At 37.4% G+C, this 26,512-nt stretch overlaps 2 protein-coding genes across 2 annotated transcripts; one reads left to right on the forward strand and one right to left on the reverse strand.

The window, feature by feature from the left end:
* The first annotated feature begins 6,053 nt into the window (after nt 1-6,053).
* LOC118281274 (calreticulin) lies at nt 6,054-15,418 on the forward strand. Its single transcript, XM_050701696.1, has 7 exons — nt 6,054-6,240; nt 6,382-6,486; nt 6,737-6,972; nt 13,097-13,294; nt 13,514-13,723; nt 14,369-14,710; nt 14,894-15,418. Exons 1-7 carry the CDS (start codon nt 6,153-6,155, stop codon nt 14,912-14,914), a joined length of 1,200 nt encoding a protein of 399 aa, XP_050557653.1. The 5' UTR covers nt 6,054-6,152; the 3' UTR covers nt 14,915-15,418.
* Nucleotides 15,419-15,965: 547 nt separating this feature from the next.
* Nucleotides 15,966-21,557, reverse strand: LOC118261770 (uncharacterized). Its single transcript, XM_050701181.1, has 5 exons — nt 21,456-21,557; nt 20,429-20,456; nt 19,722-19,886; nt 18,423-18,437; nt 15,966-16,106 (listed from the first exon to the last, which is right to left on the reverse strand). Exons 1-5 carry the CDS (start codon nt 21,492-21,494, stop codon nt 15,991-15,993), a joined length of 363 nt encoding a protein of 120 aa, XP_050557138.1. The 5' UTR covers nt 21,495-21,557; the 3' UTR covers nt 15,966-15,990.
* Nucleotides 21,558-26,512: the final 4,955 nt, after the last annotated feature.

A 26,512-nucleotide genomic window follows, 5' to 3' on the forward strand; every position in this document is an offset into this window, starting at 1 on the left:
GTTTACTAAAATACAAGTTCACATGCACATGACACCCCGACCTAAAACACAAAATATAGTTGTACCGTGCGGAATCAAACCCGCTACATATTGCACGGCAGCCAGTTGCCCAGCCACCGTACCAACTGTGCAGTCTAAAGTCTATTAATTCACTAATAAAGTCCAAAATGTTACATAAAGATTTTTTTTATGTAAAAATACACGTAAATTTCGATATTTCTTTTACTGTGCACAAAATATCTGTATATTATAAAATATTTGAAATTTATGATAAAATTTCCTTTGAGCCACGTCATGTTTCACCACGGTGCGGTTAATTTATTCAGTTCAATAGGTACAAATGTTACTTGTTTGTCAAGCTGTTTCTCAAGGACGTACAGAATATAAAATGCATAATTTTGTTAATTTACTTAAAAAGTATTTTATTCTTTTCTTTCCATACCTAATAATAAAGATACCCAATCTTTATGAAATATGTGTGTGCGAAATGTGCTTTGACACAATTATCTGTATACTCAATTTTATATTTCACGAACTACTTCCACGCGGTTTCACCCGCTCTGCTCGGCTCCTATTGGTCATAGCGTGATGTTTAATAGCCTATATCCTTCCTCGATAAATGCACTATTCAACACAAAAATAATTATTCTATTCGGACCAGTATGCCCGGAGATTAGCGCGTTCAAACAAACAATCAAACAAACTCTTCAGCTTTATAATATTGGTATAGATTTGCTAATTGCTGTTGTAGACTGGTTCACTTTTATGGTGTACTTTATGATACCCAGTGACATAAAATGGTTTTAAATTTATAATATGATGTCTTGGTTGCTTTTAAAGTATCTAAAATGGTATCTAAACCATATAACTGCACGGTTGGCGCGGTGGCTGAGCAACTGGCTGCCGTGCAACGTGTAGCGTGTTCGGATCCCCCACGGAGCAATTCTTTATGTTATCCACAAATTGTTGCTTCGGGTCTGGATGTCATGTGTATGTGAACTTGTATGTTTGTAAATACACCCACGTCAGAAGAAAATGATGGGCAATGTTTAAAGAAAATAGGTATAATGACTGAAAGCTATTACTAAAATAAAATAACTCTGTATAGTTCAACTCATGGACTAATCGACACTAGAATCAGTCTTGTAGTCATAGTATCAAAATATTCATTTTACTGATCATAGTCTCCTATAGAACACAAATACCATATATAAAAAAATGGGTGTTACTATGTAAAAATAATTACAATACACGCCACACACCCAGTATCTGGCTACTATTAAAATTATCAAAAGCTAGCGTGACGATAAATATGTAGCTAGCTATATATGTATAAACATTGAAGTAATTACACATTTCACATGGTGATTGTTGGTACATATTATACATGCTATCAGTTGAAACGTTTTAATGATTCTATTTAACACTGACGTGGATTAAGTTAAGTGATAATGTAATCATTTATTTTTATTTTATTTTACAGTTTTGGTGACTAACACGAGTTTAAAAACAATTTGGGTATACTTATCGGACTGGTTTATGGAAACAGGAAAAATGTTAAAATGTACTAATTTTATTTTTATTTCATTTTATTATTTGCAATGCAACGTCACGCACGCTTTTTATTCCCGAAAGTGTAGGTAAAGGTGAGGATGTACCTACTTTTCACCATTTGTGTTATAAGTGCATGTAATAAATAGGGGGTGAGCCTATTGCCATATCCACAAACAAGTACAATTCTAGGGACCATGCTACTACTGAGATTTTTTTGAAAAACCGGGAAATACCCAGTAATATTTAGTTCGACCCGGGATTCAAACCCGAAATCTCTTGTCCGGCAGTCGCACTTGCGATCACTCGACCAACGATGCAGTTTCTAATTCTATAATTTGTATAGGAGTTAGGTACCACTCATTGGACCCAAACGGCTCTGACTAGCCGTCTGAGGTCTGGCTGTCTTATCTTATATGATTATAGATATAGGTACCTACAAATGAAGATCAATAACATTATATTCTATAGCGAACTGGACTACAGAAATCACCTCTATTAACACGTTGTGTGCCAGAACGCAGATCCACGCGAGCCACAATGTATTTTCTATTGTTATCTTTTATACGAAAGGTTAATGCCTTACCTTTATAAACTCACCTTGCACCTACACAATACATGTACATCTACCCATAGAAGCAAAAATTCTACAACCTACCTATATAACTATACTACCTACCATACTGTATACTACCTATATAAGTATAACACCAACGTCATCAAGATGAATCCTATGCCCGCCCATTGTCCAGTTCTCAGTACGAATTTCAGAAACAAAAGCATTAATACAGGTATTGATGTTGCTCAATGTTTTTCAGTTTTGATTTGAAGGCTGATAAAGTATCGTCGCCCTCTCCGCTAACTGTCGTATCTCACACACTGACGTATCTGCACTGACATTTAATAGATACATTAGGGCTTTAGGGCGACTACAAAATTAAAGAATAAGCCAAGACCTATATAAAAAAACTTTTTAATTCATTGATAAAGCCACCAACAACGCATTTACAGTAATTTAACTGTAACGCCCGACCGAAAAACGGTTGCCCTGGAAAAACATCAATTGGTAGTTAGGACAGTTAACCTGGGAGGGTGACGATATGTTGAGGGCATTGCATATTTAATTTTGTAACGTCCTCTAGGTAAGTACCACGTACCTAGCAGTGCTGGTATAGAGAATCTGTTGCGTTTAGGTGCATTGACTTAGGTTAACTGAAGGTCCTATGTCCCCTAGATGGAGCAGAGGACGTCCACAGAGGTCGATGGAAGTGCATTATATACTTGATTGGAAATGTCCCATTACATCAGAATTTCTAGGTAAACTGAAATTATTGGATTAATCATAGTTACCTACGGGCAAAACCATAATGCGTATTTATTTACCTTTGTCAGTATATCTATACTACTATTTACTAGTAGGTATGTACCATAGCATGGTATAAGTTTATTTAGTAATTCATTTAGGTAGGTTTTTTTTTTGAGGGGGGAAAATCATGCAATGACTCGTCACGCCTTGAGCGAGGCGAGAGGGACTGTCAAAATCTTACAGACTAAAAACTACCTCGTTTTACTACTACTACTCCTGGTTTTCGAGCCGGAGCTCCGGTAAAACCGGTAGGTAGTCCGCAGCTCCAGATCAGGCATCAGCTGTACCTTCTGGGCATTTAGGTAGGTTAAATAGTAAGTAATAGTATATTGTAATGTAATTTATATGGAAAAAGAATAAAATAAATAATAATAAATAAGTGCTACTAAGTACCTCAAGTCAGTACAAATACTACTAACAATTAAGTAGGTGTGCATAGGAACTTCTTTCAGTAACCTTCATATTTATAACTAAGCAAGTACGGCATAAACACTAAGTATCTGTTGTGTTAATGTAGAACAAGTTCCTTGCATTTCAGAGATTAGATAAGTGTGGTAACTTGTTAAGAAATGCTACTTGAATACGATATGTACATTGTAGGCATTTAAGGTAAATAACTTAATTACTATTGACTTAACTTACTAGTTAAATAATAATTAATAATTTGGTATTTAATCTTCTGTATACATGTATAAAACTCTTCAGTTCCTTACACAGCCAAAACTACTGGACCTATGAAGCTGAAACTTGGCATGTGTGTTGCTTAACCTTTCGTCTGCGGGCGGGTATATAAGACAACAGTAGAATACACATTGTGTCTCGCACTGATCAGTGCTTTAGCATACGACTGGTTAAGAAATGAGGAGACCACAGCATATCTGTGCAGGGAGCGATTTTTTTTCCGTTTTCGTATATAATATCATTCAAATAATTGCGAAGTAATTCGGTACAGTATGTTCGCTTTTAAAGTAGGTACCTACATAGGTACTTAAGAATTTACGCGAAACTTCAAACTTGACCCATTTAGCTTTAAAAGTGTAATCGATAACAGCTGACTGAATCGATTACCGATACATATGTATAGGTAGGTATTATTACGCCAATTGCCAATCATACACTCATAATATAGGTAGGAATGTAGTTATCTAGCCTCAAATCTAATCTCGAATAAGTAGGTAAGTGTTTATACCTATAAATTAAACATTTTGTACTCGTGCATATTATGTTTACCTAATAGCCTTAATGCACGTCTTGATTTGGTTAGACCTGACCAAATCAGGACGTTTGTTAAGGGCTATAAAGGTAACTGACAGTTGGGTGCCTTTTTTTTGACGACGGGGGAAACATTCAAAAGGCGCCTAGCTTTCTAGGGATAAAAGACTAGGGAGTGTGGGATGTTTACTCACTAAAACCACCAAGGTGGCCACCCTCAAAATCTGTAAGCCCCCACGGGACGGTTGGGTGCCTGACCATCCTGACGTGTGTATGTAGTTGCTGCGTTCGACCTGATTTGGTCAGGCGTGTAAAGGGCTTTAACCTATTTACCCGATCGAACATGGTACCTAAGCAAAAACATGTTTAATGTAGGTACCTGATACCAATGGGAATGAGTTAAATCAACGAAGTAAATAATAGCTTGGTAGTGACATTGGAGTTGGAGCGACAAGGCAATTTTTAGAATAAAAAAGAAAGGTAAGGTAGGTACCTTCACTACCATATGAATTACACCTAGGGACAGGGACCTTGCATTCAGTCACAATCGCTACTACACCGACACATTTGAATTAAAAGTTAAATTTAAATTGTGAAATTATAAGTGGGTATGGATACCTACTTGCCGTACGCTTAAGGAATAACCCTCCTTCTGGCGCAGTTGGCTAAAAAATCGTACCAATATTTTATTTTAATTTTCTTACCATTTAAAAATAGCTTCAAAATTATAATACCTATATAGTACAGACATCTAGATTGGGTCTACAAGTAAGTGCCTAAAAGAATGACCTAAAGGTGAAAGGTCGTAACTATTTACTTCCTATTAATACGGCTTGCCTATTTCGGACAATAAGCTATGCTACTGCAATACGGATTCCGACTGTGAAGATTTTCAAGGCTTCGTACTAATCGCATAAACCGATTTTTGTTCAGGGTTGTTTATTTTATTTTATTTAAGTATTAGTTTATAAAGAGGTTTTACTAAGCATATAATTAATTAATTACCAATTTAAGACTGCCTTTTTTTTTTTTTTTTTTTTGAGGGGAAAATCATCCAATGACTTCTCCCGCCTTGGGTGAGGCGGGAGGGAGTGTCAGACACTTACTGACTAAAAACCACCCCGTTCCTTCTCCTGCTTTGAGCCGGAGCCCCGGTAACCTTTTACGTTGCCCGCAGCTCCGGAAATTTAAGACCGCCTGGGTAGGCTAATTAAATCGATAAGTTCTTCAATAATGAAGGTCATTTAAAACTTTTATTTACTTACAATACGTGTATTCGTGTAAATAATTGATACAAATTTATAATACATTCTCATTGTTGTAACAACTAATGTGAATAGTCCACGACCATCGATGTGTAATCCACGTAAAGCATTACTTCTCTTTCTGACTAACCATGTTTCATATTTCTGTCCCTTTCTTATGCCATGTGATGTAGTGATTGGCGGCCACGTTAAATATTATCATCAATAGCATGAATGAACTTTCTCGATTACTGAAGAACAATTAGATTTTTACAATATAACGTTAGTACACGTTGAAAAATACTTAGTATGGTATGAGTGAGTCTTAAAACGGCAAAAATATTTGTGGAAAATGCTATTACTAAGCCGCAGACGATGAATATTTAATTTTTTGTACCGGTTTTCATATTTTCCCGCTGTCTGAATCATTAATTTCATGAAGTGTGTTCAATTTCTATTCGCTATCGTCCACCAATAGCAGCTTTCCATCTGTCTGTCGTAATTTTACGTAAAACGTCATTTAGCCGCGATGCTTTGTCCTTTTCTCTCGCACGCAAACATACTAATTTAAAAACTCAGTCTATCTCACTTGCTCATTTTCCTATAGATATACGTTTTATACCTTTCTCTTTCGCACTTTAATCTATTACGTTTGTCTGAGCAAGATGGAAGATTACTGAAGCTTAGTAACCGGTCGAAGTAATAATAGAGAATTTGCCAATTTTTGAAGTTATTCGTGGCCAGTCCTTTGCGCGCTGAGGTGGTTGTGTGAATCAAAAATGAAGTCTTTAGTGCTAGCCGTTGTCAGTTTACTGGCAATTTCATCAATAAACTGTGAAGTGTTCTTCGAGGAGAAATTCCCCGATGGTAAGCTTGTGTATTTTATTCAAAAATCTAATTTCTGAAGCGTGCCGGCTTGCCGCGTGTGCCATCGATCGATTCCGTCTCTTCTGGTAGCCGGTTTATTTTGGGGGTATTATGTTAAAATTGTATGTATCTTCATTTCAGACTCATGGGAATCCAACTGGGTTTACAGTGAGCATCCCGGCAAAGAATTCGGCAAGTTTAAGCTGACTGCTGGAAAGTTCTACAATGATCCTGAGGAAGATAAAGGTAGGTGGCGACGAGTCCATTCTAATGATGCTACATCTCATTTACAAACTGAGTGACACACTCTGTTGTTCACAATATCTATATCTGTGACAAATCCACTGAATTAACATGTCTATATTATGTGGTAATCTATTGTCTAGTAAATTGCTCAATACTAGGCCGACAAGGGGCACTGAACTCACAGTCGCCAAAAGCCGGAGGTCGTAATTGGATCTACTTTAATTTCTAATAAGACTGTTATCCCAACCAGGTCTGCAGACATCTGAGGACGCCAGGTTCTACGCTCTGTCTCGCAAGTTCAAGCCATTCAGCAATGAAGGCAAGCCCCTAGTGGTGCAGTTCTCCGTGAAACATGAGCAGGACATTGACTGCGGAGGTGGTTACCTCAAGGTGTTCGACTGCAAGCTGGAGCAGACCGACATGCACGGCGAGACTCCCTACGAAATTATGTTTGGCCCTGACATCTGCGGTCCCGGCACCAAGAAGGTAGGAAACTTTTCAGCTATCAACAAAACTCTTTGGTATACACAAACACACCGGAAAAATCTTAAAATACTACAATCCAAATAGAATCAACCATTAAAAACCTTTAAAAATTAATCATGTTAAAATAAGAAAAAGTATCTTGTAAGAAAATGTTAGGTAATGAATAATTTCATTATGCAAAACTAAAAGCGGCCTGCTAAACTTGAATGACCAGTCTGTGAACAGTTAATTCAAGTTTAATGATAATATTATGTCATAATAGTCCACTCATTAATTCAAAGTACATTATAATGGTAACAATAATACATACCTTGAAGTTTGGGAATCAAATCTTATTGTGCGAAATTGTTTTGAGTAACAGCCCTGTATTTGTTCAGGGTATTACAATACAATGATATTGTTTCACATCAGGACTTTAAACTATTTACAAATAATAAGTTAGTTCTTATCAGTTGAAATAACTTTCACTTTTTGGACAACTAGTTAAGTGAAATTGATTTACAATGGCTATAAAACAAGTTTCAAAAGTATTTGTAACTACTTATTATCTTGATCTTTGTAATCATACTTTCATTTAAATTGTTAAAGCCTGTAACTAAAGCAATTGAAACAAAACTGACTATAATATTGGATTCTTCTAGACAGTTAGCTTCTAGCTTCTGTCAGCAACTTCACCCATGTGATAAAAATTAGCCTATGTGTTGTTCCAGACCATTATCATAATCATTATCTACCTAAGTTCCAAATTTCATATCAATCCCTTTAGCTGTTTTGATGTGAACAAGTAACAAACAAATATTCAAACTTTCGCATAATATTAGTAGGATATAAAATAATTGACAATGAGAAGAGAACATTTTATTTTATTAGAAGAGAGGCTTCATTGTCTAAGTAGCTATGTACAATTTGAGACTTAAAAGTTGAGATACGGTTCCAATCCATGAATATAGCATATAATATGTACATAGTACAGTATAAAACCCAGCACTTCTATCTATAGAAATAACGAAAAAAGTGGACTTGATTAACCATAAACTGATAAGACTTGATTTATCGATTTCCCTTAATGATGTTAAATCTATTTGAGTTTGTTGAGAAAACATTACAAACCACTGATTTTGGGGCATTCGAATTAAGTACATGTGGATAAAACAGTCGTAAAAATATTTTTGATAAATGCTAATCTGTACTTAAATGGTAATTATTTAATTACGCCTGTATGATGTCCTTCACGATATTAATTTATTAGTTAATTATGAAAATGTGCTTCTTGCATATTTTATTAATGTACCGTGAGTTGGCGACAGCTGAACAAACGTGATAACTAAGTACGCATACTTTTTTAAAAATGTATGAGTTCAGTAATTTAGCAACTATGTAACAAGGTGCATAGCGATGCTTCTATTTTTCTAAGCTATGAAACTGCACCTATAAAGATATGAAACATAATACCGATATATTTGAGCTCCTAAAACGCGACGAGTTGTAGAACACACGATTTAGATTACAATTTTTAGGTGTGTGCTTCGACTATGAAGTTTATCGTAAAAAATGATTGCTACGCATGCTAGATGCTCATAAAAAAAACATTTCAATAATATTTCAACGTGACTTATTGATCAGTCATTAAAAATTCAAAAGCGGCCTCGGTTTGGAGACACTCGACGCGCCGTGTTCAGTATGCACTAGCCGTTATCGATTTTCTAGAGACAAGTTGTATTTTAGTCCTTTTGCCTTAACCTAGGTATATGTAATCTATGTTCGTTGTCTTTGAGCTATGCATCGCCTCCAATAACCCGGTTTTATAACAATAAATCAATGAAGCATTCAATACCTCGGATGTTGCATAACACCGGGTTTCTAACCGGCGATTTCGCCGTAGCTTAAACAATTAAGTAGGAACATTAATTGATACTTATTTACCCATTAAATAATGAAATTGTCTGCATTTTATAGCCAAATAATGAGATTTTAATGTGGTACGAATGTTTAATGATAATGAGAGGATTTTAGGGTCACTGACCAAAGTCTAGGTATTTACAATATAGCTTGTCTAGCACTAGCCTAATAAATAAAATATGCTAATACAATTATCGCCTGTAGCTAAAGTTCGATGGAACTGCGAGGTTCACTGACCTTAAACACGTTTGACAAAATTGTTGTATCTTTTTCATACGCGACGTCACTTTCATATACCTGGTATTATATCGACGCTGGAAAGGCAAAATGTATTAACCGCCATTATGTGAATTGTTCAGTAGAGCGATTTGAAGTTTCAAATTTTGCAAAAAAAATCATAACTAATTAATTACTGGAGCTTTTTCATTGAAACTCAAAATAGTTATTACGAATAACGTTTACTATGAAATGTAATAATAGAAAATAATGTAAGTGTCTTCGTGTCCAAGATTTTGGAGTTAATACAATGCAGGCCATAATCTTGGTTAGGTAAAATTGACTTAAGTCAGTTGACCGTACTCACCGTGTCCAGGTAAAACATGTTTTAACGAACAAAAAGCTGCATAAATGAGCTAGATAAAATGTGTTATATTCTGTACAGCATACTAACACGTCTAAGTAAAATGTTTTATCAGGCCCGGTCAAGTCAGACCATGAAAACTAAAATGTCTTATCTTGCATTAAGCTAAAGTTTTCGCTGGGCTTTAAGTATTATCTCACAATATTAATGAATAATGGAAGTTACGGGTAAAACTAAATAACGCAAAAAAAAAATTTAAAAGGACTTTTCATCGCAAAATGAAGAAAAAATATAAACCACTTACTTCTGAGATCAATCAGTCTTAAAAAAACCGGCCAAGTGGGAGTCAGACTCGCCCATGAGGGGTTCCGTAGCAGCAAGTAGATGGCATAATATAAAAGTTATAAAATAACTTCGTTATACATAGTGTTTGTATGAACGACAAAGTTATATTTGCGTTTTTTGAAAATGCACTTTTTTATTACGTTTGATGGGTCGACGTTTAGCCGCTATCTTGCCTGGTGGTAAGTGATGACGCGGCCTACGATGGAGCACGTCTGCCCATAACCAACCTATTCACTCGGGCCTTGAAAACACCCAGGTTATACCCATCAGGAAACACAGACTCCGGCAAAGAATCCCACTCTCTAACAGTTCGCACATGGAAGCTTGGAGTGAAGCGCTTCGTGCGAGTGGGTGGGATATCTACCATGAAACGGTGACGCCTCGCCGATTGTCTTGTGGTTCGATAATGGAAAGGACTCGGGGGAATCAAGTTGTGCAATTCCCCCACACACTCTCCGAAATGTATCTGGTAAAAAACGGAAAGGCTTGCAACCTTGCGCCTGTGTTCAAGGCTTTGAAGCCGGGCCTCTACAAGCGCATCATCATTGATGAGCTTCTTGGCACGCTTTTCGATGTTTTCTAGCGCTTTGATCTGGCATTTAGCCGAGCCGTCCCAAAGGTGAGAACAGTAATCCATACATGACCGAACCTGCGCTTGGTACAGGCTCAGCAGTTGTTTCGGTGTGAAGTACCGTCTCACCCACCAGAGGATACCCAACTTTCTACCAGCCAGATGCGCCTTCGACTCTATATAAGAGCCGAAGTTTAGTGTAAGCGATAAAGTTACGCCCAGAAGCTCAAGATGATCCGATCCGCACGCACGGGTCTGGTTCTGGTCGGGCGGCGAGCTACCCTTGCTCGCCGTCCGCAGACCCGCACTTACGGTGGCCGGAGATCGTCCCGCGATCCCCGACGCCCGGAGTGTCTCACGCGACGGCTGGGACGTGAGGAGGTTTGTTCTCTCACGCGCCCCGCCTTCTCCGTAGCTAGCATGACTGCTTCGCAAAAGGTGGAGACGGCATCCCAGTCCCCCTCGCTCCGCACCATGGCCTGAACCAGTGACGGGCGCGAGAGGTCACCGTCGCCGACCACATCCCTGAGGACTTGGCGGTGCTCAGCCCATACAGGACACACCGCCACCGTTCACGGACGAGTTCTATTAGTATTATTTCTGAAAAAGTAATAATGATATCTCGTTCAAACCAATTTTCTTTGAAAGTTTCAAATGAAATTTACAGCATATATTTTTTTTTTAGTTTTGTCCCTCCCATATTTTAAATGTTAGAGAGGGGGACACTCATTTTTCTACTTTGGAAACGTCTATCTTTCAAACAATTGATTTTAACGAAAAATGGTTTTAGGAACCTTAATGTCTTTTTTAAAGTATTATCGATAGACACCCATCACGAATAGGTTAAAACTTTTTGAATCAGTTCCATGTATGGGGTGCCCCTTTTAATTTATTAATTGTTATTCGAAATCCAAATAGCGGTTACCAGAATACATCAACCTACAAAGTTTCAACTATGTAGGCCCAACAGTTTTGCCATTTTGGTACGGAACATGGAAAGGCAATACTTTTAAGTATACCTAGTAGAGATCAGATATCACAAGTTAATAGGTACACTTGTACTTAGACTTATACTAATCAAATACAAAATGAAAAACAATCAGACTTTGGAAACATATTCAAGACATAGATAACATGAAACTTCATCAACATCTTTTGTATCAGTATTAATCTTATAAGTGTAAAATATAATCTCACTTAATCTTATATTGAAATAATGACTGCCTCCTTGGCCGAGTGGTTGCAAGTGCGATTACTGGGCAAGGGCAATACCCGGGTTGGGCGAATTATTGCTGGGCTTTTTTCGGTTTTTCGAAAATTTCTCAGTAATAGCATGGAATCTAGAAATGTGTCCGATGTATGGCAATAGGCTCACCTATTACATGGGACTTACAACATAAATTGTGAAAAGTGGGTGTACATTATACAGTGGCGTTACGTGGCATAATGTGCACCGCTGCCTATCCCTTCGGGGATAAAGAGCGTGACGATATAATAATAAAAAATAATCACATTTTGGAAAATTAAAAATCTTCTTCTATATCAACATCTTCTATATCAGTATCTGGTAAATTCTTTTTGGCATTACACGTTTGCAAACTAAGGTACTCCTCATATTTACGAACAGTGTATTGCGACAGCGAGCGTGAACTCCCTCGTCGACAGCGCATGGGTGAACTGAAGCGCCCGCGCAACGCTCTCGGCCCTGATTAACAGCCGCGGTCTCGGTGAATTACAGTCTTGAACTACCGTCTAACCACCATAGTTTGGTATTTATCAATCTTTTTTGGGAGGGTTAACTCACAAATGCAATTAATTTTACATTAGGTAAATTAATTTAAGTGCTACAAACACATTAGAATAGCTTCAGGTAAAATTGTATTATCAACCATTTTAGTAATAAAATGTTTTGGATAAAATTGTTTTAACGTCCAAATAATTGTAACATGCAGAAAAGTAAAATGTTTTAAATGCAAAAAACATATATTTTATTTACAAGTAAATTGACTTATGTTTAGATTTTATAATAATTGCCAATCTGTAAAATGTTTTATTGCGTTACTTTTTAGAAAAATGGAAAGGTAAAGAGATTTAAAACCAATCTAGTTGTAAACTTAAGCAGGTATAAATGACTTATCAATAGTTTGTTACTATCATGTACGCTTTATGAGCCAAAGTAAAAAAATGAATGGATTTAAAACAAAAAAATATACGAAAAAGTCTAAAATCACCGGTGTATTAACCGCCATCAAAGTGCTCAAATTAAGGCGAGACATAGACCATTCGAAAGAGAAAAATCAGGCGATTCCAACGGTATATATAACTCATTTTCGACCAAAGTGGCGCTTAATACATTTTGCCTTTCCAGCGTCGATATGCTCTGGTTTTTGACAATGACTGCCTCGTTGGTCGAGTGGTCGCAAGTGCGACTGCCGAACAAGGGGTCTCGGGTTCGATTCCCGGGTCGGGCAAAGTATTACTGGGCTTTTTTCGAATTTTCGAAAATTTCTCGGTAGTAGCACGGAGTCTGGAATTGTGTCCAGGATATGGCAATAGGCTCACCCCTATTACATGGGACTTATAACACAAATGGTGAAAAGTGGGTGTACATTGTATAGCGGCATTACGTGCCATAATGTGCACCTCTGCCTACCCCTTCGGGGATAAAAGGCGTGACGTTGTTTGTGTGGTTTTTGACAATTCTTTAGCTATTTTTCTATCTTTCCCAGGTCCATGTCATCTTCAGTTACAAGGGCAAGAACCATCTGATCAAGAAGGACATCCGTTGCAAGGATGATGTCTACACCCATCTGTACACCCTGATCGTGAAACCAGACAACACCTACGAGGTGCTCATCGACAATGAGAAGGTCGAATCTGGAGATCTGGAGGCTGACTGGGACTTCCTCCCACCCAAGAAGATCAAGGTAGGATATTTAGAAAAGTCTACAGTTTAAGTGTTATTTAACTACATATACTAGGTTACGGATTGCATCGCGATCCATGGTACTTAAGTCTTCAGTAATCATGATATATTTTACAGTTAAAATGTCTTTAAAAGTATTTAGAATTTATCGCGAGTAGAGTGAAAGGGATTTTTGTAATACGCAAGTTGCAAAATTCTAATCCCTATTTTTCTTGTAAAGGACCCTGAAGCCAAGAAGCCTGAGGACTGGGACGACAGGCCCACCATCCCCGACCCTGAGGACAAGAAACCCGAGGACTGGGACAAACCTGAACACATTCCCGACCCTGATGCCACCAAGCCCGAGGACTGGGATGATGAGATGGACGGTGAATGGGAGCCTCCCATGATCGACAACCCTGACTACAAGGGAGTCTGGGCACCTAAGCAGGTAATTCAACTCTTCAACAATCATTTAGAAATTCTCTAAAGTGTGTAAGAAAGAAGGTCATGTTAGTAGAAATAAAAGTGACTGTAACAAAAACTATATTTGGAGCAGCGACACCAAACTGTCTATAAAAAGATTAAAAAGAAATGTTGCTCTAACGCCTGCCGTTTGACGAAAAAAACTCGATACGCTCTGCTTTTTGCATGAAAAAAACTATTCGAATCAATTATAAATATTTTCCCTTTCTACACAATTTTTATTAAATACTGTATTGCATTCAATGTCAATTCAGTTGCACCGTGTCTAAACATATTCGAGAAACTGAAGAAAGTAAGATCGAGTCGGTTGATGACGTCACATTCGTTGCTCGTCTAGCGTTAGCTGTTTGCATAACGTTCACACCGTATATTGACCCGACGTACCGTTACAATGTGAAAATTAACGTCTCATTTATACAGTCACCGCCCGGGCGCAACCATTCAGCCGTAAATAATAGATGATCGATGAAAAAAATTACACATTTGGGTTTATCTTGCTTTCTGATGGTCTAAATCGATATTTAGGATTTTTAATTTAGGTATATTTAGGCAATAGATTGAGTGTTCCTCGGACTCAACATGTTCTAATCTAGAAATTTTTCATTCACAGATCGACAACCCTGCCTACAAGGGACCATGGGTACACCCTGAGATCGACAACCCTGAATACACCCCCGACGCGAACCTTTACAAGCGCGACGAACTCTGCGCTGTCGGTCTCGACTTATGGCAGGTCAAGTCTGGTACCATCTTCGACAACTTCCTGATCGGTGACAGCATTGAGGAGGCTGCGGAACGTGGTGAGGCCCTCAAGAAGAGGCTAGAGGGTGAGAAGAAGATGAAGAGTGAACAGGATGAGGCTGAGAGGGAGAAGGAGAAGGCTGAGAAGCCTGATGATGAAGATCTGGATGATGAGGACCTTGATGATGAGGCCGGTGAAGCAGCGCCAGTGGTGAGTTCATTGTCCACTTTTGTCATTTAGTACAATGTAAACTTTTGTTGACAGTTATTCATAACCTCGAATACTTGGCATTATAGTCGCCTTTTGTTTTGAATTGTTGAAGGAACTACGTCTTACTTACGCCTAATTTTGTTATTGGCCTTGCATTCTAATTTGGTTCTGTCTTTGTTGCAGGAGGACCACGATGAGCTGTAAACTGTGTAATTGTGTGTGTAAAGACAATAAGTATCGCCGGGTACATACGTGAGCGTGTTGCGCGGGCTGTGCGTGTGCGCATGTTATAGTTGCAAGAACTTGAAGAACCCTTAGTTCGTCATAGTGTGTTCTAGTGTGTTCTGTTCCAGTCCTCTCTTATCTACATGTATGATAAAATAGCTGTAAAATTTTATTCAATTATCATACTTATCCTACAATGCGTGTACTGACTCGAAATATTCCATGTTGGGGTTTTAATATTTATTTTTAGCAGACCCAACACAATTTATTTTGTATAAAGTTTGAAATCACGCTCATTTTATTGTATTAATGTTAATACGGCACTGTGTGTCGTCGAGTGCAGGGGTTTATTGTACAGTGTTAGTTGCTGTAGCCTAAATTTTTTGTAAGAATTTTGACTAATGTTGTAGAATAAATCAGTGAGTGGAAGTTTCTCATTTATGTTGTGAAACGAGTCTGATTAAAATTAATATATTACATTTATTTTTTTGTTTTATTTTGTTTGTTGATTTGGATGGTTTTAACGCCTGAGTTAATAGCTCGGCTCAACTCTAGCCAAATGCGGCTTTTAGTTTTTTTTTCTTCACGTTATTGTTGCAACCTTCGGGGGCAATATCCTGACTATAATGGAAAGTGTTTTTGTGGTATACCAATAAGAGAAAATGGTATTGTTTTATGTACATCATGTCCGAGTCTTATTCTAATAAACTTCTTTTTAAGGACTTGTCTATTTTTCACCATCACTAGAATTTGATAATACAGCAAGTAGGCGGATACCTATTCAGTGAATCATTTACTTGAGAGCATTATTACCCGACTAGATAGAAGTTCCTTAGAATTTGTTATAAAATGCCCCCACTCTTCATTTCACACAAGGAGAGGTAAGTTACTGCGGTATCAATAGGTATTATTTAACCTCTTGTATACCGTAACCGGTATATAAGACAACAATAGAAAACACATTGTGTCTCGCGTAGATATGCGTTCTGCGGCATACGAAGGGTAATAGTAATAAATTAATGCAAGAATATATTAATTACATAGGATAAGTATATTTATGTACTGAACATACTGTATAGCTTAGCTAATAATTTCATATAACTAGAAATAATTCTTTTCACTGGATTTCTAGGCTTGGATGACGGATTCTCATTTTGCGGGCCCCAAAACACTGTTTAGAACAGAAAATATTGTCAATAAAACTAGGAACACAATTTTTCTATAAATAATTCACTTCCGACTTTTAGTTTAACTGTCCGCATTATTACTGTGAGGTAGTACTTTAACCCTATACTTGGCAAAGAATTTTAGGTGCTTTTTTTTTAATTTTTTTTTCTTACCCTGTTTTTGACATGGGCAAGTAACTTGTAAAAAATAATAAAAAAATCCTACGTCTATAGTTATTGTAATATTGCATGTGTCTTAAAATGCACATTGCCAAGGGGTTTGAATAACAATGGAAAAAAGCGTGTGTGTCCCAGAATGCACATTGCTGTAGTACATGAAAAATAAAAATCCAAGTTTATAATAAAAATAAATGTTTGAGGAATAATATTCTTAACACTAATTATTTTAACAAGTCTTTAAGAATCACATAAGTTATATTTGAGATCACAATTTGAGTCGCAGTCGCGTAATTACTACAAAATCTGATAGTAACTGTTGAGATTATCACACAAAGTAAATATAATTTTACTTAGTGTGATAATCTTTTTTTATGTTAAATGGGCCGACGTTTGGCCGCTATCTTGCCTGATGGTAAGTGATGATGCGGCCTACGATGAAGCACGTCTGCCCATAAGCAACCTATTCACTCGGGCTTTGAAGACACCCAGGTTATACCCACCAGGAAACACAGACTCCGGCAAGGAGTTCCACTCCCTAGCAGTTCGCACAAGGAAGCTTGAAGCGAAGCGCTTCGTGCGAGTGGGTGGGATATCTACCATGAAGCGGTGACGCCTCGCCGATTGTCTTGTGGTTCGATGATGGAAAGGACTAGGAGGAATCAAGTTATGCAGTTCCCCCGCACACTCTCCGAAATGTATCCGGTAAAAAACGGAAAGGCGCAAGGTCGCACCTTGCGCCTGTGTTCAAGACTTTGAAGCCGGGCCTCCACAAGCGCATCATCATTGATAAGCTTCTTGGCACGCCTTTCAATGTGTTCGAGCGCATCCAGCTGGTATTTAGCCGAGCCGTCCCAAAGGTGAGAACAGTACTCCATACATGACCGAAACTGCGCTTGGTACAGGCTCAGCAGTTGTTTCGGTGTGAAGTACCGTCTCACCCTCGAGAGGATACCCAACTTCCTACCAGCCAGATGCGCCTTCGACTCTATATAAGAGCCGAAGTTTAGCGTTGGCGATAGGGTTACGCCCAGATTGCCCCCGCCCATTGGAACGGGTACATTTCGGAAAGTAGGAGCCAGTGGAAATTGACTCCGTTTGGCGGAGAATAGATGCCTGGGCATTTATTGTCAGATGAAGAGAATGAATTCTGTGAAGTTTTTACAACGTTAGACTCTCCGTCTGGACCAATAACTTTGAATCAGAAAACCACCCATGTTCATCAACCAGCCATCCCATCTCCACAACAATGCAGATTTTCTAATGAAGATGGTAAGGATGGAGTCCCTGAGCTTGTGTCGGAGTCACGTCTGCGGCCATGATTAGAAATACTACGATGAAACGTTAGTTCGTCTCCTGAGGAATCACTGTTCTCTGCGCCAGATCCTGCTCTTGCTTTGGGGACTAACGCTAATATTTTTTGTCCTCTGATCTTGTACGGAAAATAAAAATGTTACTATGGACTTTCATTATTATTAATTACATACAATAAGCCTATTGCAGCCCGCTACTGAACGTAAGCCTCCTCCATTTACAATTATAAGTACCTACTAAGTGATCTGGCAATGTGCATTTGAATGCACACAGAATAGGGAAGGTAGAAATGCAAGCAAGCTGGCAATGTGCATTTGCAGACACATCAAGAAATAAACAAATATTACGATATCAAATTACCGCCATCGTTTTGAAATATTAGCAATCATCCAAGCAAACACATTCAAGAGTAGATTAACATTATAAAACGTAAGTTTAAGCGATTATAAATAAGTATTATAATCGATTTTTACCATGTTAGTCATCGACGTGTGCGCACGCGCTGCTATTTTGAAGCCGACTGACAACCAGTGTTGCCAAATAACACTGATTCTCTTTTTTATGACATTTTAGGACATTTATCTATACAGTAGTAGTAAAATAAAACATAAATACTGCTGTGTCTGGTCGCTATATTTATTTTTTAAATGTGTGCATTACAGTGCACATGGTCAAGTATAGGGCTAAACTTTTGTCATTTTAGTTCATCGGGTATTTGCTAGATGTCGCTAACTCCAAATTATTTAAGTGACAACCAGCGCCATCTATTGTTGGATTTTCGTATTTTATTTAATGGAAAGAGGTGGCTCCAAAATAAATTAATCACTTACGCCAATCGTTGACAACTGAAACATAAATAAATATTAAATACTTAAATATAAATACAATAACAACAAAAAGTAGTTGAGGTACCTAACAGATTATTCGGGTATCTAATGGATTTCTCAGTCTGCGGGCGAATATAAATAAAATGTATAATAGAAGGTATAAAGAGGAACTAAACACAGAATTTGGAAAAAGGTTGATATTATACATAAGTATTATACCTACCCGAGTACAACAATACAATTGAAATGGACAATAGTAAGTCCCAAGCAAGGGGAGACTTATACAAAAGAGTCGGTTTGAGTTCACCAATTGTTTAGTTCTGTACCTATTAATATTAATGCAAATTTTGACGAAAACAGACTAAGTATTATTTGAGTTCAGAAGACTTGTTTAGCTAATAGAGGCTTTAGAATGGAAGAAGATCATAACAAGTACGATTCATTCGTGTTAGGGTCAGTTCATCATCATCACCAGCCTGTTCTCACTGCTGGACATAGGCCTCTCCAATGGCACGCCACTGAGCTCGCACCATAGGATCGGTCCATAGCTGACGTAAAATACATCGAGCATATCATCGGTCATACTGACGTATCATTGGTCGTACTGATGTATCATCGGTTGAGTGTGAACGGGCAACAGTGTCTGTTCTGGCGACCGATAATAGGTACACGACGCATATTCCGTCAGTTATGGACTGACCCTTAGTGCTAGCCCTCGAATGCTTGCTTTTATTTAATATCAGGCTCCATACAGGCACACAGCCCTAACAAATCTTTATACGATCCAAACCCACCAATCAATAATCAACCTCCTTTCATATTTTTTTAATGGGACAAGTCTGCCACAACCTCCCATACCGCTGTGACTCCTATAAGCCATGATCTACAGTAGATACAACCATGAAAACACCGGAACACTGAAGTCCGACGCGTCTCTAGGACATGAATGACTGTCTTGGATCCCGCAACGATATAAATCAGAAGAGAGATAAGAGAGAGACAATGGAACGCCAATTGCCACGGTTCTTACACACTTCTTTCGCTTCATCAACAGTCATCAGTCTTTTCACGCATGCTAGTCGGTTAAAGGTACTTTTAATTTGACCCTTTTTTAATATATCGCCAATCTGGTCGCTATATGTCGTCCATTGTCTCTGCCTGGGGTAGGCATGGGAGACAGGCGTGAGGTTATGTAAGATGTATGTATATTATTAGAGGAGAAGAAAAAGAAAACGAAACCTCCTTTCATACAGGACCTCCTTTTATACATTACATACTCCTCTCATATAAAAAAAAACTTACGCTGATCCCATTGCTTTACTTTTTTCTTCTTCAGTCTCGCGAAGTCTTCAATAAGGTCAGGTGTGGTGGGCGTCATGGGTGTAGTGGGTGCGGTGGGTGTAGGGGGAGTCGTCGGGGGTGTATGAGTGATGTGGTCCCACATCCACTTACATGGCGCTGCTGATACTGTGGAGATATCATGAATTAGGGCATTTTATTTCCTGAAGGATGATTAGGTAAAGGTAGGTTAGGGTTTACATGTGAAACTGACTAAGAGTTGTTAATTTTAATAGCACTGTCCGACGCGGCAATCAGAACTGGTTCAGCAGTTTTATTTCCGACAAATATAAATTAATCTTTCCCGATCTCATCTTTGTCGGTAATCTATCATTTGTAGAATATTTTATTTTTTATTTTTGATGAAACAATCTACTCTGCTCCCGTTTGTAATGGTAATTTCCTTAGTTTCGATTTATGGAGTCAGTTAAAATACGGCTAGTTGAGTAAAAATACATTTTGCAACGATACACTCAACGGATCAAAATAACAGACATCATATATTATGACTTGTTGACGCACTCCGTGGCGACCGTACCGACCCTCTTTCAGTAAACTTATAAAGCGAAAGAAATAATCTGTCAAGAGGTCAACGCACACTGAATACCAATAAGTCAAGGTTTCCGTAAACAGAAATTGTTATTTTTAAAGGATTTACTTCGAAATCTCACCTTCATTTTCCTCTTGAGAGATGAGTACCTGGAAAATGAAATCATGATTAGGTATAATTTTGAGGCCTTCCTGTAAAGTACTTACTTATCTAAATACTAGCTTCTGCTAGCGGCTTCGCCCGCGTTTCCGTGGGATAAAAAGTATCCTATGTGTTATTCCAGACCATAATCTACCCCTGTTCCAAATTTCATCCCGATCCCTTCAGCCGTTTTGACGTGGTTGAGTAACAAACATACACAAACACAGTAAGATAGTCAGGTAAAAAAAAGTTTTTTAGGGTTTTAGGGTTTATTTTACAATGTCTAATTAGGTTTCTGTTAAAATACACATATTTTGATACATTTTCATTTATGATGTAGGTACTGTATATTTTTATTCAACTGAATCGAATAACCACGTTAGTCGTACTAACCAGAGAGTGTCAGTACCTAATTGATTTTGACACGAAATTAGCTGAGCCACTCCCCCTATTCAGGCTATACATGATTATGCTCTTTGAGCTCTGTCCGGTTAAGTAGACTCGTGACAGTTTTGTAGAGCTGTCTGTGAAGTGACAGTGGAAATAAAATAATAGAATTAAAAGCACTTACGACCTATTTAAATAACCTATATATCTGTAGATTTGCTTACTAGAGATATAATTTTGATACATTAAAATGAACTACAATTATAATTAAATTACAATGAAATCATCATCATCTTGAAGGACCTGTGACAGTGCACTGCTAGATTATCTACTACTGTAGATACCCTAGCAGTACTCTGCTAGGGTATCCTGTACAAAAAAGGATTCATAGCAGCTAGGCTATCCGAAACATTTGAAGTGAGCTTGATCGCATTCTCGCCCGTCATTGGTCGAGATTATTCTCACAACCAAAGACTAGACACTTCGAATATTTCGAATTGAAAATTACAGAAAAGCCTAGCTCCAGGATGTGTGACAAACATATTGTATTCTCTTTTACAACAGTCAACATGGTACCTAAAGAAAATTTAATATCAGAATAAATAAATGAAAAGACTTACCAAAACCACCACAGACACGAGAAACTTTAAACAGTACATGTTTTTCTACTTAACGAAACACATAACAATATCTTTTCAGCTGCCCACTCCATTTATATACTTACCTACTTATATATGTGTAACATGAAGCTTTAGATACACTTGTTATACGCCTGTTGTGTTATATTGTTATACATAATGCTTCCTTGTTATATTTATACATATTATCACGTATTTTTCTGTGAAAAATATCGGGCAACAAGTGTTTTGTCTAGTGTCTACCTACTGGTTTATATTTATGTTTATGAGTATTATAGTAGGTAGGTGGTTTCAGTAGTATTTCTTCAGAGAGTGTCTTTGTACACAAGGTCTAATATTTATTAATCAATTCTGTTTAATCTATATTTTTATTATATATCTTAATCCGAGCTGCGAGCAACAGGTATATAATAGGTTATCAGGTTACCGGAGCTCCGAATCAAAGCAGGAGAAGGAACGGTTGTTGTTTTTGGTCAGTAAAAGTCTCACGACTCACTCAAGGCGGGAGAAGTCATTGGATGACTTTCTTCCCTCAAAAATATAGGTACGTCTATAAATTAGGTATGTTCAAGTGTAACTTTTTCATTAATTTAATGCTTTATATGAACAAAAACTTATGGTAAGTAGACTTACAAATGACTTACTGTCAAGAATTGTTTATTTATGACACTTTAATATTTCCCCTACTACAAATAGTTCTCACTTTAACACCTTTCCCATCCTGAAACCCTCAGTTCTATAAAGACACAATATTTTTCTAACCCAAAAGTTTATTTTGAGTTTTATAAGGGCGGGCCTAACAGCATTGTTTTTACAGTCACCCCTAACTGAGCCACGTTTTTCGATGAAAACACCTATATGAGTTTCTTAACACCAAGGTAGTAAGGTCGAAAGTTCATTGTGTGTTCTTATAAGGGTGTAAAGGACTTTTGTTTCTTAGGGCAGGGTGATAACGCGTAGTGTCAACATTTGCCCTGCATCGGGAGATCCGGTGTCGTCTGTCATGGCCGACTTTTGTCTGCAGGCGGGAAGGAAGAAGAAATAAATGAGAATGTAGTGATTGATGCCCCTTTTTTTACTAGAAAACGATAGCAGATGAATTGGCTTGTTAGATAAAAAGTTAGAAATTAATTTCGTGATTGATCTGTGTGTTGATTGTGTTGTTTTAGTTTATTTCTGTTGCTTGTTTGTTTTGCTGTAATCTGATTTTGTTCTGTTATTGAATTTTTCGGTTAAAAGTTTCTGATGTTTTGAACAGGGAGACTGCAGCGCGCGAAGAGTGGCGACGAATTGTAAAGCTTGCTACCATACCTATATGACGACCACGACCATTCTGCCAAGAGTGTAACGACTAAGATGAAGAAGAAACAGATTCTAAATATTAAAAAAAACGTGTACATTACATACATACATATCGCCACGCCTTTAATCCCCGAAGGGATAGGCAGAGGCGCACATTATGGCATGTAATGCTACTGTACAATGTTCACCCACTTTTCACAATTTATGTTGTAAGTCCCATGTAATAGGTGGTGAGCCTATTGCCATACCTGGCACATTTCCAGACTCCGTGCTACTACTGAGAATTATTCGAAAGACCGAAAAAATCCCAGCAATACTTTGCCCGACCCGGGAATCGAACCCGAGACCTCATGTCCGGCAGTCCCACTTGTGACCACTCGACCAACGAGGTAGTCATATGTGTCAACGTGTACATTGTGTATTGTATATTACACTTTTTAAACCAACGTTGTTCTTTACAAAAAGTTACATTAAAAACCATAATCTAAAACTCTAAACTCTGCAATAACACACACATTACCTCTAAGCTTTGACACATAAAGTGTAACCATATTGTCTGCACGTAAAGCCACACACCACATCCCTGTTTCGCGCGCACCACGTTGTTATAACAAGATATCTTCTCATTGCTTTAATAACTTAATCCTGTGCAGGAAATAGAGCTCATTTTCCTTCGTCGTTGATAAGCGATGGCAGCGATGGCAGCACGTTTAATTAAATCCACTGACGCCACAGTCGATCTTTATTAAATGCAGTACATCAACGCTATACATCTGTTTTGACATCGCAAAATTAGACAATTTGGTGCGTACCAGTAATCGATTCCTATTCACATATTCCTTTCTTGCTATTAAGCATTAGTTGACTCTTATTAAGTTAAGCTTAGCCTATCTGGGGGATAGCTTAACGGACAAGTTTTACCTCACATAAACTTATTTATAGGCGGTGAAAACAGACCTTTAGCAGTTTGAGATTAATATTTTACAATAGCTTCTGATGTGTGACCGTGCCCGCGTTTCCGTGTTATAAAAATGATCCTATCACGAAGTCAGCTTATACCCTGTCTGTATACCAAATTTAATCAAAATCCGTTTAGTAGTTTCAGCGTGATTGACAGACAAACATCCAAACAAACAAACTTTCACATATACAATAATAGCATGATACTACACACATACCTATAGGTACGGATTGCACCGTTAATCATAGCTAATATTTTTTACTATTTTCCGACATAAAATAATCAAAGAAACTCTACCGTTGTTCCTGCAGAACTTAACAAGAATTTATTCACGCAGCTAACCCGACTGTTTGTTTTACTATCTCCGTAAATAATACTCGGTTTACGCGCTACGTTTTTGTGGGTACGCCATGACAGTTTTATGCCTGCGTCGGGAGCAGGGAAGCTAGGCTCGTGAATCGATGCTAACACGATTAGGGGCAACGGACATCATTAGAACCCCGGAGCATATTCAAATGGGGGACATTCGAAATACGAACAGTAAAAAATATGCCATGATTTTCTTTTTCATGGTAATATCTAAGGAGTCTTGGGGCAAGGGAGTCGACCTCTTTGCAAATAAAGTTTATTGCGGTTTTGTGAGTAATAGGAGTATTAAGTAGTCTTACGGTTTGGGGGAGGTAAAGACCGCTTGACGAGGGTCAAATAATAACTATTTTGCGTATTTATAATATGTCAGGCTAGTAGATTAAAATCGGATATTTTGTCCGTCTCGTATAATATAACAATTTATCCCTGTGTTTTAGGAGCTACGCATTTTTATATTTAGAAAGAAAAAAAGTGAGAAGTAACATTTATTTCTCATGCAAAAAAATGACATGTAGATACAGTTTGTAGTAGATGATTTGATTATAATGATTATGGATATTATAACTATGTCCCAAGTCTGCGACAATTTAGTTAAAACAAACAATAATTTATATGCTACTGAATTTAATTAAAACAGCAACAATTTGATAAAATATAGTGTCTAAACAAACATAATATAATGGAAATAAAATAATGAAAAAATACATTAGTTAAGTTAAATACATGATAAGAACATTAAGGAATATTCAATTAAGTAGCTGTATATTACACCAAAGTGAAAAGTTCAACATTCATTTACTATAATTATAATTATAAACATACAATTTTAAATATACATACAGACTTATAAAATATCAAATATATTTAGTCTAGTTTCATGATCTTGGAATAACAGTTAATATTTATTTAAAAGGGACCTCGGGTCCCGGGAGTGCTTTGATCATCAATTTATACAAGCGGCTGGGAGGGTGCGTGCTCCGTACAGCTATAGTAATTTGATTACAATTGATTATGGATTATTGAGGATCAATGTTATTTTATCGTCTGACCTGGTTCTTCATTTAGCTTGAGTCAATAAAGATTTTGCTAATTGATTCGTCCTTTTTGAAGCTTAATTTTTGCAAATAAATCCTATCTACCCACTTTGTGGATAAATATTGAATTCGTTTAAGCAGACGTTAAATCTGTGTGTTAGATAAAATTAATGTGACTTTATGGAGGAGTATCTAACAAATTATTGAGTTATCAGCTTATTCACGAAACTACACAACGCGGAATACTGCTCTTGAATATGAGCCCCTTGCATCGCTTGAAACTAGTCGAGTTCCTCGTCAACCGTGAGTAAGCCGATAACTAAATAACTATTTTAGTATGTCTCACAAAAGAGGATATGACTCTCAATCCTGTGATGAGATGAATTTTGTCTCGTTAATTTCATCTCAACAAATTATCAGCACTAATAATGCGCAGCAAACTATAAGGAAAACGTTTACTAATTCAATTAAGAATTCTAGACTTTGCTAAGATGACTCAAAACATAATCGGATACCAAGAAGTTCGTCTATTGATTCTATTAATTTGGCCGCACGCTACTAGTGACATCTATTGGAATCAATAAGGACTACGTGCTCAAGTAAGTCCGTAGCGAAAGCATTTGTTTCACTTTAGCTTGTTTTAGCTATGGTTATGATGATTTCAAGGTCGTGACGGAAAATTATCAAATTGATGATATCATAGTTTAGCACTAAACAGTAGTAAATAGTCACACTCAAGTGATAATGCCTTTAAATGCTATTAAGGCCGTTGCAATGTGATGTGTTAGTGGCCAAATTAACCGATTTTTAAAGCTTAGTACAAAATATATTATCCCAACTTTGGAAAAATCTGCTTTAATCTACTGTCCTTTCTTTCGTCTTTTTTTAATTAGAGATATGTTTTATAAAGCATACGGGGTAAATGAGTGCAAAAATAAATAAATAAACATACAGGTGTCATAACATTTTTTTAAGGGGGGAAAATCATCTAATTTTATTTCCCGCCTTAGGCAAGGCGAGAGTAGGTATCTATTTCTAGCAACCCCTTCAAGGAAAAAGGTGTATTATGTTACGTTTAGTCAATATTTTTTCTATAAGAAAGTACCTATCAATAAAATTGTCCGTCTTAAAACACATCGAACGAAAACTACGTACGTACTACCGATATAATCCTTTTATTTATCGCTTATAAAAAGCCTCATAACATACGATAATAGTCTGCTGACCGCCCAGGGGACATAGCGCAATGTTTACCCAGTTACCGACCAATATTGCTCGGAAAACGACCGCTCCATAAACTTTCGTGTTTAATTTACAAACAAACAACACCCGAGGGAATTAATTACTTATAAATGTGAAACAATATTGCTGAC

Source organism: Spodoptera frugiperda, chromosome 20 (assembly GCF_023101765.2).
Source record: "Spodoptera frugiperda isolate SF20-4 chromosome 20, AGI-APGP_CSIRO_Sfru_2.0, whole genome shotgun sequence".
Lineage (NCBI taxonomy): Eukaryota > Metazoa > Arthropoda > Insecta > Lepidoptera > Noctuidae > Spodoptera > Spodoptera frugiperda.